At 39.5% G+C, this 18,307-nt stretch overlaps 1 protein-coding gene across 1 annotated transcript in view; it reads left to right on the top strand.

The window, feature by feature from the left end:
- ccdc113 (coiled-coil domain containing 113) overlaps window positions 1-18,307 on the top strand; it is a 44,523-nt gene that overhangs the window by 9,410 nt on the left and 16,806 nt on the right. The window contains exons 2-7 of the mRNA XM_060837515.1: window positions 802-925; window positions 1,875-2,039; window positions 8,158-8,313; window positions 10,746-10,826; window positions 13,759-13,914; window positions 17,281-17,388. Coding sequence (XP_060693498.1) covers window positions 802-925; window positions 1,875-2,039; window positions 8,158-8,313; window positions 10,746-10,826; window positions 13,759-13,914; window positions 17,281-17,388 — 790 coding nt within the window. The remainder of the gene's footprint in view (window positions 1-801; window positions 926-1,874; window positions 2,040-8,157; window positions 8,314-10,745; window positions 10,827-13,758; window positions 13,915-17,280; window positions 17,389-18,307) is intronic.

Here is an 18,307-nt window from a genome sequence, read left to right as displayed (position 1 = left end):
TTTCATTACATCTCACACTGTAACAATATCAATGACACTTCTTGGTTATAGGATTCTGAATCACCATGTATCGGCAATACAGAAGAAATCTTATGCCTTTATACATTTCCTGTCAACTTATTCAATATTAAGTATTGACATTCATATCTAAAATGAAAACTGACTAGGTTAACTAACCCTTGCTGTGATTACACTCTCTTGCTATAGGAACACCATTGGCTGGATGGTGTAATCACAACGTCACAGGAGATTGACTAGCTTGATTTATTATTAATATTAGTAATTTTTGAAATTGCAAAGAAAAATCTCAACCTCTTTAAGTTTATAAAGCATTCTTGAACTTTACCTACTCAACTACTTTGATTACCTATCTAGCAAGCACTAATCACCAGATCTAATGTTAAACTTGCCTATATCAAGTAAATCAAGTTGACTTTACAAAATTAGATAGGAATCAGTGCTATTATGATTTGGAAAGGTAGTAATTTTAATTGTAGTCATATAAGGGTTGATTTTCTTTTAAGGTCTTTAATCAGTTGTAAATCTAAGATGCAAATCCTGATCAATCAGTTTAAGTTTAATAAAATTATTACTAATGTGATATATGAAATTATGACATGGTGAACTTGCTGATATTGTAATATTTAAGAGGACTTGAAATATTGTGATGAAGTAGAATTTAACTAAATGTTCAATTTTGTACAGTATGAGCAGCTCACAACCTCTTGTGTAAACCATGCTTTGTTTTATAAACCCCTGCCAATCTGTGTATATCAGTGATTTGTTTATTTCCATATATAGTATTTCCAATGAAGCCTTGAAGATTGAGTCTGATATGTTTGATAAGTACTATGAGCGTGTGGTGCCCAAGGATTTGGCCCTCCAAGCCCAAGCTCAAGCACAGGAACTAGCCCAGCTGGCACAGGTAGTACCCAAAAAGCAACATGAATACTTTCAGATTATAATATTTAAAATCTGAAAGAAGAGGACCTGAAATATCTGCAGTAAAATTTTATTACATAAAAATTTTAGATAGAGACACAATGGTGCCTGATTGCTTATATTTTGTTGGAGTAGTACTTTTGGGTGACTAAGAAAAGAGGTAGTTCTGGGTTTACAGGGTGATTCATCTATCATTGCTTGGATTCCTGCATTGAGTGTTGGCCCAAGTTATTGGTGTAATGAAGGAGTATGAATCTGAATTTGAGCTCAACAAGGATCAGTTATATTTTACAGCTTCTTTTAAGCATTATGAATATATTAAATTCTGCCAAGAGTGAGATGATAGTAATTTGATAACATGATGGCATTAAGAAATATTGCTCACTTCCTGAACATATGGAAGAAATGATATCCTTGTCTATGAGCTCATTATAACCAGTATGTGCCTTGGAAATCACACCACCCCTCATCCCTGTGTACATCCACAATGTGAGTTTTGCAGACAGGGTCTTTATCAGATAGTGCACTAATACATAAATAAACTGATTATGACTGAATTTGCAAAGTTGACTTCACCTGCCTACGGTCCATGGTTTATTGGTGTCACTTTTCTAGAACCAGCAAGTGGAGCATGACTGTAATTTTAGTGATACTCTATCACAGTCCTGACAGTATCAATCAGAAATGCAGGAAATAATGAGCCAAGCCAAGCAACAGCTTTACCAGCTGGTGATAGGAATCATCAAGAATAAACTACCAAGAAACACATATAATGTCTTAGCCCAGTGGCTAAGTAAGCCAGGGAGAAATTGTCTTGCAGCTGTTTCAGCCAATGATATGTTAGAGGGGAAAAGTTAAGAAAAATAATGATCACACAAGTTTGATTATAAAATATGAAGTTCAGAACCTAAAATATTTGGTAAATCTTCTAGGGGAGGTCAAGGCATCGATCCCGAACTCGTGCTGTCGCAGTAGAACGTCTTTTGACTTTAACAGCAGAGCAGAAGTGCAACATTGCTTATAGAGAACTAGAGGAAACAAAAGAGACATTATCAAAGCTGAAGCAGGAGTCAGACCACACAATTCGAAATTTACAGGTAAGGGACAATCATAAGCCAGACTGTGCAATCAGTGACTTGACTCCAACCAGATACTGTGTATACAGCCAGCACTAAATTTCAAATATTTATATGTCCCAATTTCATCTAAAGTTAAATTGGAGGTCAATCAATGCTGAATTATTATGTTTAAAACTCCACAGAAAAAAGTGGATAGAATTATGGTATATAAATCCCAACTTGAGTAAAAATTCTGCAATTCATGATGTGATTAAACAGAATATTAGAGTACTGGGGACAGATGACTTCATTTTAGGAGTTAAGTACAATATCTATTTAATTAGTGATAAGAAGGAAATGGTGGGACAATTATATTACTGGATGTATTTTAGGGGTCTCCAAGCAAGTTATGTATTGATGCAAAATCTATAAAATAGTGATAATAAGGCACTACTGCAAATGTCCTAATATAGACTGAGATAGTAATCGTGTAGAAATTAGTGAGGAGGAAGACCTTCTGAAGCAGCAACATTTTTTGATGAATACATTTCTGGTCCAATTAGGAAGGAAGCATTGCTGGATATGACCTGGGGAATGAAGTTGGTCAGGTGAATTAATTATAAGGGGAAACATTTAGACAACAGTGATCAGCAAAGCATAATGTTTAGGAAGGCACCAACAAATTGCAAGGAGGTATCTAGAGTTAAAAATATTAACTTGAATGATGGATAATTTCAGTGAGGTGAGAATTGATCTGGCCCAGTTTAATTGGAATCATTTTTGGCAGGTAAGGCTAGAATTGAGTTTAGTTTAAGGAAGAACAGGTTTGGGTATAATCTTGGCATATTCCCACGAAAATCATAGCTCCTTTGATCATGAAAGTGATAAAGAGTAAGAATGAAGCATAATAACAGGGCATGTGGCAGATATTGAGAATACAAATGAGTGGTAGGCCAGTTAAAGAAAATACAGAGGAGAAGTAAAAAATGGAAATGAGAGGCAAAGAGAGAGGATGAGAGTAGAGTAGCAACCAACATGAAAAGAGAATGCAAAGATCTTGTACAGGCAGACATATAGTAAATGGGTAATAGGAGGAAGTTGGACTGATAATGGACCATAAAGGAGGCCTACAAATGAAGGCATTGAGCATGGGTGAGGTACTAAATGAATATATAATTTAGAATCCCTACAATGTGGGAGCAGGCCATTCAGCCTATCATGTCTATAACAGCCCTACAAAGAGCAGCCCAACCAGACCAACCCCCTACCCAACCACTGTAACCTTGCATTTTCCATGGCTAATCCACTTAGCCTGCACATTCCCGGACACTATGGGCAATTTAGCATGGCCAATCCATTTAATGCATATATTGTACATATTTCTTCCTTTATTTAAAAAAAAAACAGATGTATGTGCTACCAAAAATGCAGTGAAATGGAAGATAGTTGAAATATTGGATGGACTGAAAGCTAATTAGGAAATACTGGAAAGGTGTTCCTAAAGTAGCTTGTTCACTAAGTATAGAGGGGATCTGCCTCCGAGGTGACAGAGAGAAGTAAAGTGAAAAATGTGAGACACTGGTCATAATCTTCCAATCCACCTTAGATGTGGGGAGGTGCTGCTGGACTGAAGAATTGCAAAAATCACATAGACCGTAGTTCAAAAAGGGTAATAAAGGGATAGTAAAGATATGGATTTCAGCAGCTGAAGAACTTAGGAAAAGAGAACAGCCAGGTGACATGGTCCTGGAAATATGCAGAATTCATGGTGACATTAATGTGTGATTGAAAGCTCAGCTTCAAGGCAAATATGATAATAAGGACACATCAAATTCTTAGCAACCTCAGACATTTTTCAAAGAGAGAGGTGGGATTGATGGCAAAGTAGCAGACTTCATGGGTTGGGAGTTAAAATAATAAGCAAGATTTTTTACATGGGTATGAGAAACACATGTTGGATAGTCTCCAGCCTGAGCAGATCTGCCTCTGTGGAAATGAGGCCCATAAGACTTGAAGCAGTTTGAGGGCAGCCACAGAGCCAAACAAATAGTGCGGAGGCTCGTTTGAAGATCCCACCGGTTCCCTGAGACTTTCATCCAGATTTATAAAAGGCTGTTATGTCTTTGTTTATGTACACACCATCATGCCCCTTTATATCCTCATCACTATCCCCAGACTATTTCTATATCATTTAATTCACCACTCTCCACCCCATGCCTCATTCATAGCCACTCATCTAGTATAGAATATGAGTGGACCTTGGAAGCCATGCGGACATGAAAAACAATCTAAGACTGCTGTCACTCATGCATAGTTGCTGCATCAAAATATCTCTCATTACTGAAACCCTTTCAAAATATTAAATTCCTTCAAGTGATTAGTCTGTTATAAAATCAAACTTAATTTTAGTCACCACATCAAAGATACCTAATCCTTTAATGCTCCCTTTAAACTGTCAATTGAAATGTGAACTTGACACTGCTACTGCTCCTCCCACCATCCCAAGCTGGAATAATGATTAAATATTTGTTCTTACTTTCTCTTCTAATTGATGGCAAAAAATGTTCTCACTCATTTAGAAATTTACTTATTGGGAATCTCCTTGAGTTGCTTGTGATCTAATGCTAAAACCAAGTTTCTGCCACACTTTGAAAGTACAATAAAACATAGAACGTGGAACATAGAATAATACAGCGCAGTACAGGACCCTCATCCCCTGATGTTGCGCTGACCTTTGAAACTGATCTGAAGTCCATTGAATCTACACTATTCCATTATCATTCATATATTTATCCAATGACCATTTAAATGTCCTTAAAATTGTAGAGTCTACTATTATTGCAGACAGGGTATTCCACACCCTAACTCACTGAGTAAAAAAACCTACGCCTGACATCTGTCCTATATTTATCACCCCTCAGTTTAAACCTATGTCCCCTCATGCTAGCCATCACTATCCGAGGTAAAAGGCTCCCACTGTCCACCCTAGCTAATCCTCCGATCATCTTGTATGCCTCTATTAAGTCACCTCTTAACCTTCACTCTCTAACTAAAACAGCCCCAAGCCCTCAGCTTTTCCTCTTTAGATCTACTCTCCATACCAGGCAACATCCTGGTAAATCTCCTCTGCATTAATTCTGATGCTTCCATGTCCTTCCCACAATATGGCGACAACTGTATGCAATATTCCAAGTGCGGCCACACCAGAGTTTTGTATAGCTGCAAAATGACCTCGTGGCTCTGAAACTCAATCCCTCTACCAATAAAAGCTAACACACCATACGCCTTCTTAATAACCCTGTCGATCTGGGTGGTAACTTTCATGGATCTATGCACGTGGACACCAATATCTCTCTGCTTGTCCACACTACCAGCATCTTACCATTAGCCCAGTACTCTGTATTCTTGTTACTCCTTTCACCTCACACTTTTTAGCATTAAACTCCATTTTCCACCTCTCAGCCCAGCTCTGCAGCTTTTCTATGTCCCTCTGTCACCTACAATATCCTTCCACAATTTCCACAACTCCACCGGCTTTCGTGTCATCCGCAAATTTTACTAACCCATCCTCCTACTTTCTCATCCAGGTCATTTATAAAAATGACAAACAGCAGTGGCTCCAAAACAGATCATTGCGATACACCACGAGTAATTGAATACCAGGGTAAACATTTCCCATCAACCACTACCCTCTGTCTTCTTTCAGCTAGCCAATTTCTGATCCAAACCGCTAAATCATCCTCAATCCCATGCCTCCGTATTTTCTGCAATAGCCTGCCGTAGGGAACCTTATCAAATGCTTTACTGAAATCCATAAACATCACATCAGCCACTTTACCCTCATCTGCCTGTTTGGCCACCTTCTCAAAGAAGTTAATAAGGTTTGTGAGTCACAGCCTACTCTTCACAAAACTGTATTGATTATTCCTAATCAATTTTTTTTCTAGATGATTATAACTCCTATCTCTAATAATCCTTTCCAACACTTTACCCACAACCGAAGTAAGGCTCACTGGTCTCTAATTACCAGGGTTGTGTCTTCTCCCCTTCTTCAACAAGGGGACAACATTTGCTATCCTCCAGTCTTCTGGCACTATTCCTGTTGACAATGACAACATAAAGGTCAAGGCCAAAGGTTCTGCAATCTCTTCCTTAGCTTCCCTTTTGGCCTAGGGGAATTATCTATCTTCACACTTTCCATAATAACTAACACCTCTTCCTTATGAAACTCAATCGGGTCTAATCTAATAACCTGTATCTCAATATTCTTCTCAACAACATTGTCTTTTTCCTGTGTGAATACTGACAAAAAATATTCATTTAGCGCGTCTCCTATCTCTTCAGACTCCATGCACAACTTCCCCTACTGTCCTTGACAGGCCCTAATCTTACTCTAGTCATTCTTTTATTTCTGACATACCTATAGAAAGTTCTAGGGTTTTCTTTGATCCCACCTGCCAAAGACTTCTCATGTCCTCTCCTGGCTCTTGTTAGCTCTCTCTTTAGGTCCTACCTGGCTAAATTGTAACACTCAAGCACCCTAACTGAGCCTTCCTGTCTCATCTTTACATAAGCCTCTTTCATCCTTTTGACAAGAGCTTCAACTTCTTTCGTAAACCATGGTTCCCTCACTCGACCACTTCCTCCCTGTCGGACAGGTACACACTTACCAAGGACATGCAGTAGCTATTCCCTGAACAAATTCCACATTTCAATTGTGCCCATCCCCTGCAGTTTCCTTTTCCATCCTATGCATCCTAAATCTTGCCTAATTGCATCATGACTGCTTTTCCCCTAGCTATAACTTTTGTACTGCAGTATATACCAGTCCTTTTCCACCACTAAAGCAAACTTAACCAAATTGTAGTCACTATCACCAAAGTGTTCACCTATCTCCAAATCTAACATCTGGCCCGGTTCATTACCCAGTATCAAATCCAATGTGGCCTCATCTCTTGTTGACCTATCTACATACTGTAACAGGAAACCCTCCTGCACACATTGGACAAAAACTGACCCATCTAAAGTACTTGAACTGTCGTGTTTCCAGTCAATATTAGAAAAGTTAAAGCCCCCAAGACAATTACCCTGTTACTTTCACTCCTATCCAGAATCATCTCTGGAATGTTTTGGAAACCTGTAGAAAACACCCAATAGGGTGACCTCTCCTTTCTGTTTCTAACCTCAGCCCATACTACCTCAGTAGATGAGTCCTCATCAAATGTAGTTTCTGCCACCGTAATACTGTCCTTGACTAACAATGCCACACCTCCCCCACTTTCCCTGTTCTTACTGAATCATCTAAACCCCAGAACCTACAACAGCCATTCCTGTCCCTGTTCTATCCATGTCTCCAAAATGGCCACAACATCGAAGTCCCAGGTACCAACCCATGCTGCAAGTTCACTCACCTTATTCCAGATGCTCCTTGCATTGAAATAGACACACTTCAAACTACTTTCCTGCCTGCCAGTACATCCTGCGACTTTGACACTTTATTCATGACCTTGCTACTCTCAACCTCCTGCACACTGGAGCTACAATTACAGTTTCCATCCTCCTGCTGAATTAGTTTAAATCCTCTCAAAGAGCATTAACAAACTTTCCCCTCCAGGCTATTGGTACCCCTCTGGTTCAAGTGTAGACTATTCCATTTGTAGAGGTCCCACTAACCTAGAATGAGCCGCAATTATCCAGGTATCTGAATCCCTCCCTCCTGCACCATTCCATTAGTCACATGTTCAACTGCTCTCTCTCTCTCTCTCTCTTCCTATTCCTTGCCTCGCTAGCACGTGGCACTGGTAACAAACCAGAGATAACAACTCTGTTTGTTCGAGCTTTAAGCTTCCATCCTAGCTCCCTGAATTTCTGCCTTACATCCCCATCCATTTTCCTACCTATGTTGTTGGTGCCTATGTGGATCACGACTTGGGGGTGTTCCCCTTCCCCTTCTGGATCCCGAAAACACAATCTGAGACATCATGGACCCTGACACCTGAGAGGCAACACACCAACTGCAAGTCTCTCTCATTCGTACAAATCTCCATCTGTCCCCCCTAACTATGGAGTTCCCAATAACTAGGTCTTAAGAAATTCCTGTCTTTGTGACTGTTCGAAGTACACAGACCTCTAACTCAATATGTTTGTTTTTCTCTAGGCTACTCTTGAGGAAGCTGAATTTGCCTTGGCTGATATAAAAAAAGCAGTCAATGAGTTTGAACGAGATATTGGGTCTTTCACACAAGGCAAGAAGGGGAGCACAATTGTAACTGAGACTCTCTTCAAATATTTTGAGGACAAAATCCATGCCAAAGTGAGTTCTACATTTATTTCTGCGGAAAGAAAAATCTAGCAAATAATCTTTAAGTAGCTACTGGGAATAATAGGTAAATCTGGAATTGACAGAGGTCACCAAATGAAACAGTAGGATGATTTTCTGAGGAGATGCTGTCATTGGAGAAACTGACCACTGGTCAAATAGGTTAGCCAGGAAATTGCAAACATGTTGTCTGACTTCCTATTCATAGAGTCAAAGAGTTATACAGCACAGAAACAGACCCTTTGGTTCAACTCGTCCATGCCGACCAGATATCCCAAATAAACCTAGTTCCATTTGCCAACATTTGGACAATATCCCTCTAAACCCTTCCTATTCACGTACCTACCATTCTTTCAGACAGAGCAGTAGCTTTCACCTCTTGATAAGTAACTGTCAGTAGCAGCAGTGTGTATTATCCACAAAATGCACTGCAGAATCCACCAAGTCTTCTGAGGCTGCACCTTCCAAACCCACATGTACTTCCATCTAGAAGGACAGGGACTGCAGATACATGGTAATACCACAAAATGCAAGTTCTCTTCCAAGCCACTGTCCATCCTGACTTGAAAGTAAATCACTGTTTCTTCACTTTCATTGGGTCAAAATCCTAGAATTCCCTCCCTAATGGTGTAGTAAGTCTACCTGCCACAGATATACTGCAGCAGTTCAAGAAGATAGCTCACTATCACCTTCTCAAGGGCAACTGAGGATAGACAATAAATGCTGGCCTGTCCAGCCATTCTCACATCCCATTAGGGATTTTTTTAAAAAAGCTGAATTCAAGAAATGAAGTCATGATTTGGAGATGCCGGTGTTGGACTGGGGTGTACACAGTTAAAAATCACACAACACCAGGTTATAGTCCAACAGGTTTAATTGGAAGCACACTAGCTTTCGGAGCGACGCTCCTTCATCAGGTGATTGTGGAGGGCTCGATCGTAACACAGAATTTATAGCAAAAATTTGCAGTGTGATGTAACTGAAATTATACATTGAAAAATTGTTGTCTGTTAAGCCTTTCATCTGTTAGAATACAGTGATAGTTTCACTTCTTTCATGTGTAAATCACAAAACCCTTCTTTTTAAAGTTGAATTCTTTAAAAACTTAAAAAGTTTTAAAACCCTGGTTGTCTGAGTGTATGGAACATGAATTTGACTGGGAAAACACTACCGTCATAGGACAAGCCAGACAGAGAACAGCCAGGGAATTCCTAGAGGCATGGCATTCATCCACAAACTCCATTAACAGACACATAGACCTGGACCCCATATACAAACCACTACAGCTGAAACTGACACCCGGAAGCGGCAAGAACATCCATCAACAGACACATCGACCTGGACCCCACATACAAACTACTACAGCTGAAACTGACACCCGGAAGCGGCAAGAACAAACCACTATAAATACCGGAAGAAACATCAAAGCAGCGCTTCACAGGAGGCTCCAATAGCACTGATGATGTTCCCTAGCCAGGGAACGAAACGTTTGCAGCAAAAACTTCCAGCTCGGCGAACAGAACTACAACAACGGACACCCGAGCTACAAATCTTCAATCAGATTAAAATAGTATATGGCCAAATATGATACCAAGAAATTCTAGCAAAATTGAAGTCAGTTGGAAAGACGGGGGTGGGGTGAAATATCCTCAATGATTGGAGTCACAAAGGAAAATAGTTATGGTTGTTGAAGGCCAAAATCTGTTCCAATTAAACCTGTTGGACTATAACCTGGTGTTGTGTGATTTTTAACTTTGTAAGGTATGATTCTGTGAATATGATTATGTCAGGCTGTTACTTGAATAGTCTGTGAGACACCTGTCCTAATTTTGACATTAGCCCCCAGATGTTAGTAAGGAGGACTTTGCAGGGTTGCCCAGGCTGTTTTTGGCATTGTTTTTTCCAGTGCCTTAGTCAGTGCCAGGTGGTCCATCTGGTTTTGTTGCTTTTTTTTTGAAACTTTATAGCAATTAATACAACTGAGTGACTTGGTGTACCATTTTCTTTTGGTGTAAATCGTGATTGTGGTTGATTAGAATAGAAATTCTAAAATACACAGCATTGAAAAGGGAAAAGCAGGTTAACATTTTGAGACAAACATCTACTTTGAAAGCATTAACTTGCATTTTGTTATTTACAAGCGTTAATAAACTGTTGTGTCTTCTAAATCTTTTTCATTTTTGTTTCAACTTTCCAATATTTATCACTTTATCTGTAGGACTCAGAGGTAAAGATTCATACCTTCACCAGTTTCATTAGCCCTTGGAGCACTTGTATCAGCTCTGAACATATGTTCATAAATGTAGAAACTGAGTCATCTAGTAGTTAATATTCTCAGTAAACTTTTTGTATAATGACCAGTGCTAGCTGAGGAGTGTATTATGCATTGACCTCTTAAGTGTCTGATTATATTCCTTTCTCCTCAGGAAATGCTGATTGATAAGCTGCAACTGAAGAATCATGCATGGAAGATGCTCAAGGCGAAACTGCACCAACAGCTGCGATTGGTTTGTAAAGCGAGGGTGGCAGGCAGGAGCACATATATCACTACATCATCTCTAAATAACCCTCTTCTGTGAATCAATTTTCTCATCATCCTTTCTTACAAATGCAGTAACGAGGCAGAGAATTATCTCTTTAGTTTACAACAAAAATCATTGAAATTCTTTATTTGAAAGACAGCATTTTTGGAGATCCATTGGTCTTGAAAGGCACTAGATAAATGCAAGTCTTTTCTTCAATGAAGAAAGAATGTGTATTTGACACCACACCATATCTTTCAAAGCACTACATATACCTTGAAAGTGAAGTGACTCTCGTTGTGTAAGCAATATGGTGCAACTTTGTGCAGAGCAATATTCTATGAGCATCAATAACCATATGAACATAGAAAATATAACAAAATAAATTGTAGAAAGTAGCTGCAGTATAACACCAACTTTTATATAGCATCTTTAATTCAGTAAAGCATTCTGAGGCATGGTACAGGACCATTACCAGATAAAATTTTGTGCTGAGCTGCATCTAGAGCTGTTAGAACAGACAACCAAACACTTGGTCAAAAAAGTTGGTTTTATAGAGCATCTCAAAGGAGGAGAGGGAAGTTGAGAGGCAGATAGTTTCAAGAAGGGAATTCCAAGGCTTGGACCTAGATAGCTGAGGTTTCAGTTACCAATGGTGAGACAATGAAGTTGGGAATGCTCAAGAGGCCAGAATTGGAAAAACACAGAAATCTGCGAGTTGCAGGCTGAAGGAAATGACGAACAAAATGAGGGATAAGATCATGGAAGAATATGGGCACTAAGATATGTATTTTAGATTCTATCCTCAGGCTGACAACCAATGTGTCAGACCACAGCAAAGAAACTGAAATACGCAAGACTTGAGTTAACAGAAGACTGGGAATAATACAAGAGGAGCATGTAAACAACTGTAATAGAGCAAATATGAGGTTGGAATTTCAGTTCAGGGTAAAATCGTATGGAAACATTGCAAACATTCAGGTTTAGCATCACACAGTAGCGAGAGAGAGGCATAGAGTTAGTGACTAGCGAATGGCATTTTGTGGTGGAGTCCAAAGACAATGGCTTCAGGCTTCCCAATATTTGCACGTGATCAATTCCTCTGTTTTTGATAGTGCTGGTTGAGAGAAGAATGTTGGTTAGGACATCAGAACTCTCGGCTCTTTGAAAACTATTATGAGTAGTAGGAGAAAGTGAGGACTGCAGACGCTGGAGACCCAAGTCGAAAAGTGTGGTGCTGGAAAAGCACAGCCAGTCAGGCAGCATCGGAGGAACAGGAGAGTCAACATTTCGAGCATAAGCCTGATGAAGAGCTTATGTGTGAAACATCAACTCTTCTGGTCCTCAGATTCTGCCTGACCAACTGTGCTTTTCCAGGACCAACTTTTCAACTATGAATTCTTTAGTGTTTACTTGAACAACCAGATCAGTTAGAGAGCCTTGATTTAATAATGGTAAGTTTGGACTTCCACCTGAATTCAGTGCCTTTTGAAAAGAGCCAGTGAGATGTGGGTATCTGTCAAGTGTTTTGCTGCAACTCATAATTTTTGGGAGAATGGTTGGGTCTTATGCTGTTGGTCAGCAGGTTCAATCAGGCATTTTGTGCATGCATGAGTGCTTGTGTAAATTTACTAGCCATGCCTCCTAAATTCTCATTCAAACCTTTACATAAATGGCAAAAATCAGCGGAGTACCATATGCCACATGAAAAGTGGCAATAAAGTACAGAGGAAGAGAATGATAGAGAGACTCAACAGCTTGTTGAAACAGTTTGTAGATATGAAGCAGAGTTGTTCGATATGTTTCAAATTACTAGTTTTCACTACTTGTTTCCATCTTCAAGTAGAGAACAAGGAGTTATTCATCCCTTTAATGTAGCTTGCATTTGAATTAAGAGAATTATGTCCTACTCCTGTCTCAGGTCTTGTTGACATATTCAATGTTTGTACTTTGGTGTTGAACTGAGGCAGTAATGCATCATCAGACATGCAATTCTTTGGATGAAACAATTCACTCTTATTGTCCAAAATGTAATGGGCCATTCATTAAACTCGTACATGCCTCGTTCTATAAGCTTTTCAGTTCTCATTAGTGGAAAGTCCAACCATTACAGCATATTCCACAGGATCTAGGATGTTTGCAAACTGCTAACTATTTAAGTAATTAGATTTAAGAATTGTTAAACAGCAGCAGTGAGTCTGAATCAGGAAGTGTAAGTTAGAACAGTGAATTTAATGTCAACTCAAGTACAGAAAACAAAATAAACAGCAGAAAAGGAAGCAGGAGAGTGAGAGATAGAAGAGACAGAAAGAAAAAAGTTATTTTAAATCTCCTGCAGTAATTAAAACTTGAAGAAATGATATTTCAAATTTACAAAAAAAATTTATAATATCAGAGAAGTTATATTGCAGTAGTTAAGATTAACCATGTCATTAAAAGATTACTTAGATAGAAATGGATAATCCCCTTAGTGTGTTTACTCCATAACTGCAACATCAGACCAGGATCTCCCTGCTATTCAATACATTTAAATGGGAAACCTGATGATGATATGCCACTTTTACACTGCATATGGATGTATTATGTCACACAGTAATTTCCAGATTTTCACAAGTACCTGCTTGCTAGAAGGTCCTGTTTCATTTGTGCATTAATGGCAGTCAGTGCCATTAGTCTCTCAACTACTTTCACAATACTGTTCTGCCAAATATGTGCAACACAAATGTAAATTTTTTTTTAATCTCTGATTTTCCACCTGCTGCTGGCTTTAAAGATGGTCTTAGAGTAGCATCGTTAGAGCTTGGGATGAAGTTTTCCTAACCCTTGTGTCTGTTGTGGTGTGGAAGAAGGGGTGAAAACAACAATACCAACCAGAAAAAAAATCATAATATTCTTTGAGTATTTGTTTCTTTCCTAGAAAGAGGAAGCTGGTGAGTTGCTCCGGGAGGTTGATTTTCATCAGCTTAAGATTGAAAACAGCCAGTACTTGAAGCAAATTGAACAATATAATCAGGACCTCTTGCAGCTCAAAGTCATGACAGGGAAAACACAGTTGGTTCTCAACTCCTATAAAGTAAGTTTTGGTTAACATAGTTCAGCATATGTGCAAACATTGTTTTACTGAAATAAGTTGATGTCAGTTATGCTGGAGATGCAAAGGATCAGATAGTGCATGAGTTCAAGTTTCACTTTTGAGATATGAACTTGGTGGTTAAAGCCCCTTCTTTCCTACCTTGAATCCAAAGTGAAAAGGTGTGCTGGACTCAATTTCTACTGAGTTCCTACTTTTAGACAGCAAGGCCACAAAACATAGGAACAGAATTAGGTCATTTGGCCTACTGAGTCTGCTCTGCTACTTGATCAGGGTTGACGTGTTTCTCAAATCCATTCTCCTGCCTTCTCACTGTAACTTTTATTCCCCTAAGTAATTAAGACCTTCTATTTTTGTCTTAGATATTCTTAGTGATTGGTTTCCACGGCTTTCTGCGGCAATGAATTCCACAGATCTGCCACCAGCTAGCTTAAGAAATTTCTCATCTCAGTTCTAAAGGGTCATCTGAGGCTGTGCCCTCAGGTCCTAGTCTCTCGTGGTAGTGCAAACATCTTCTCCACATCCACTGTATCTACGCCTCTCAGTATTCTTAAAGTTTCACTGTGATTTCCGCTTCTACCACCCCCCCCCACCATTCTTCTAAATTCCATCATTCTGAATTCAATGCAAACCCAGAGTCCTTAACCACTCTTCATGTGACAAGTCCTTCATTTTTGAGTTCATTCTTGTGAATTCCTCTGGATTCTCTCCAGCATATCCTTCTTTAGATAGGAGGCCCAAAACTGCTCACAGTATTTCAAAATATGGTCTGACCGGAGTGTTATTTTTCCTCAGCACTGCAAACTCTGCTGTTGTAATCTAGCCCCGTCAAATTGAATGCTAACACTACACTTGCCTTCCTAACTGCAACTGAACCTGCATGTTAACCTTAAGAGAATCCTGAACTAAGTCCCATTGTGCTTCAGATATCTGAAGGCTTTACCCATTCAGAAAATAGTCAATACGTGTATTCTTCCTGCCAAAGTATATAATATCACTCTTCCCCACAATATATTCCATCTGCCACTTCTCTGCTCACTCTCCTCTCTCTCACCCTCCAAGTCCTTCTGAAGCCTCCCTGTCTCAACAATACCTGCCTCTCCAACTATCTTTGAGTTATCTGCAAACTTAGCAACAATTCCCTCAGCTCTTCGTCCAAATCTTTAATACATAACACAATTAGTTGTGGTCCCAACAGTGACCTCTACAGGACTCCATTAGTCACTGGCTGCCATTCTGAAGAAGACCCCTTTGTCTCACTTTCTGACTTCTGCCAGTCAGTCAATCCTCTGTTTATGCTAGTACTTTGCTCTTAACACCATAGGGTGTTACTTAGCAGTCACTTGTGCAGTACCTTGTCAAAGGCCTTCTGAAAATTCAAATCAAGTGCAGTGGCTCTCCTTTATCTAAATTTCTTGATTCCTTCTCAAAGAATTTGAACAGATTTGTCAGGCATGATCTCTCCTTGATAAAGCCATCCTGACGCAGCCCTATTTTATCACGCACTTCCAAATACTTCGTAGCCTCATCCTGATTAAGCTACTCTAAAATCTTGCCAATGACCAAGGTCAGGCTAACTGGTCCATAGTTTCCCTTTTACTGCCCTCTTCCTTTCTTAAATATTTTCCAGTTCTCCGTGACCCTTGCTCCAGTGATTTTAGAAAGATCACCACCAATGCCTCCACAATCTCCTCAGCTATTTCCTTCAGAACACAGCATTTAGTCTAGCCTGTCTGGGTTGATTTATCCACCTTCAGACCTTTCAGCGTCCCCCGCACCTTCTCCTTAGTGATGGCCACTATACTGCCCTCTAACTCTCTTTAAGTTCTGGTATGCTACTGGTGTCTCCCACAAGGAAGACTGTTGCTGTGACGGTGCTGTCACCATAAAAAGATTATTTTGTCCTTGGTTTTTTTGAAGTTATAAAGGCAGAGGTGCCAAACAGTCTAGGGAGTTTAACAGTTTAACAATGGAAGGGGAGTGGCCAATTCTCCAAGTTCAGGTTTTTTCTAGCTGTATCAGTCACAATATGTGTAAGTCCAGAATAGTTGCAAACTTTGGTAAAGGATTCCTCTGACTTTCTCTGAAACCTCTCTGGATGTTGTTCCCTCCTGCCTGTCAGAATCCATGTTTGAATTTACCTTTTTGCCAAGTGGTGTGTTTATGGGATTTTACTATATTGGAACAGTTAATTAGTTATAGTTACTGTATCAGCTCAGTTGGGTTTTCCGATAGTTAAGTTATTATAGATTCTGCATTCTTTTGTTTGTGTGTCAACTGTAGTTTTTAAATAAATTCTGTTTTGCTTAAAGCCGAGTGGTTTGACCAGTAGCATCACACTGGAACACCCACTTCACATCTGTCCTTAAAATAAGAAAAAAATTAGGGTCTAGGTTACATTCTTGAAATTTTTGAGGGGGGGGGTTCAGCTTGGTCCATAACAATGCAAAGTACCTATTCAGTTCCTTTGTCATTTCTTTGCCCCCATTACTACTTCTCCAGCCTAATTTTCCAGCGGTTCAATGTTTATTACAGACCCACAGTGCTAAATTATGTAAAGTGTCAGTTTTACTCTATAATGATACAAAGTTAAAAATCACACACAATGCCAGGTTATAGTCCAACAGGTTTATTTAGAAATACTAGCTTTCAGAGCGCTTATCCTTCATCATGTAGCTCCGAAAGCTAGTGTTTCCAAATAAACCTGTTGGACTATAACCTAGTGTTATGTGATTTTGACTTTGTCCAAGCGAGTCCAAAACCAGCACCTCCACATCATGGCTATTTCCTGAGATGTTAGGCCTTGTTCATTTTTGAACAAGTGAAGAGTGAGATCCCCTTTGTATTTAATAGTATTATAACTGACTTCAAAATGCTTGATCCTGACATTTGAGGATTCAAATTAGGGAGGTGTTTAGAATCTAATGGGAATGGATGATTGAGAGCAGTGAATATACTGATTGTGATTATAACAAATAGGATCATTATTAGGTGCTCCTTACCTCTAGGCCAGGAGGCCTGGTTTTGAATCCTGATTTCTCCAGAGGTGCAGAAGAACACCAAACAGGTTGATTAGCAAATGTCTAGCTACCGGGTAGTTTGGTAGCTTGAGAAGGGATTGGAAGACCATGAAACATGATGAGTGATGTTCAAGACTGAACAGATTGAGTGAAAAGATATTACGGCTGAAAACAGGATTTCAGATATGAATGGGTTATAGTTGAGTGCAACAATAAAGCTTGAAAGTGTTTTTTGGGGAAATAGAAGGCATACAGCCCAATTAAAACAAATTGTATTGCGAAAATGTCTATTCTGCTCTCAAATCCTGTGGTCACTTCCCTTTTCCAGAGGCAGTTGAATAGAATGTCATCAGAGACAAAGCAACTTATCAGTGAAATAAAATCCAGACAGGATCTGCTAAAGAAAATTGAACTTGAGACTACAGAAGTGGAAGAAGTAAGTGGTAAAGGATCTTTTTGCTAGAAATTACCGACCATGATTTTAATTTTAAAAATTGCTGTGGTTTAATTAGAAAGAAATCTTGATTGGTGTCCCAAGATTCATGGATTCTTGATAGTCGTGGAGTTCAACAATTCATTTTTTTTGCAGAATTAAAGGTGAACTTGCCAACAGAAACAAACATAAAACTGTCTGTGTAAATGCAACAATTGAAAATGCAATCAATAAATCACTTTCTCGCCTTAATCCATTCCACCCCCCAAAGAATAGCACAACTTGCTGGGATGAAGTTTCCTATGATTTTGACTGCTTCACTAGAGGTATGGTGAGGTAAGTAAGATGTAGATGAAAAATTCCATACCTGGAAGGGAATGAGGAATCTTTCTTGACATCCTCTCAAAAGGCATTGGGCACAGATAGCCAAGGAGATCAATATCAGTAGTCAAGAGTGGGGTGCTGGAAAAGCACAGCAGGTCAGGCAACATCGGAGGAGCAGGAAGGGCTGATGAAGGGCTCTTGCCTGAAATGTTGATCCTCCTGCTCCTTGGATGCTGCCTGACCTCCTGACCTTCCAGCACCCCACTCTCATCTCTGATCTCCAACACCTGCAGTCCTCACTTTCTCCTGGTCAGTATCAGTAGTCAAGCTTCAAGGACCAGAATTCTACAATGTTGAGCTCCTTGCCTCCCATAGCTGCTTAGGATCCATATCATCAGGCCCAGGGGATTTATGCACTTGTTTCCCCACTAAAACATCTCATACAGGTTGTTCTGTTATAACATGTGTTTTGTCAATGCAAATTCACTGTAACATGATTGACAAATTGGGGACTGTTTCTAAGCGCAGACTTTTAAAATGTGTGTTGGGGGATTCAAGATGGCAGCGATCTAGGAAGATCTCGTTGCTGAGCTCCGCA

The sequence above is a fragment of the Hemiscyllium ocellatum genome, chromosome 17 (genome assembly GCF_020745735.1).
Source record: "Hemiscyllium ocellatum isolate sHemOce1 chromosome 17, sHemOce1.pat.X.cur, whole genome shotgun sequence".
Taxonomy (NCBI): Eukaryota; Metazoa; Chordata; class Chondrichthyes; order Orectolobiformes; family Hemiscylliidae; genus Hemiscyllium; species Hemiscyllium ocellatum.
This window is presented reverse-complemented; position numbering and strand designations above follow the sequence as displayed.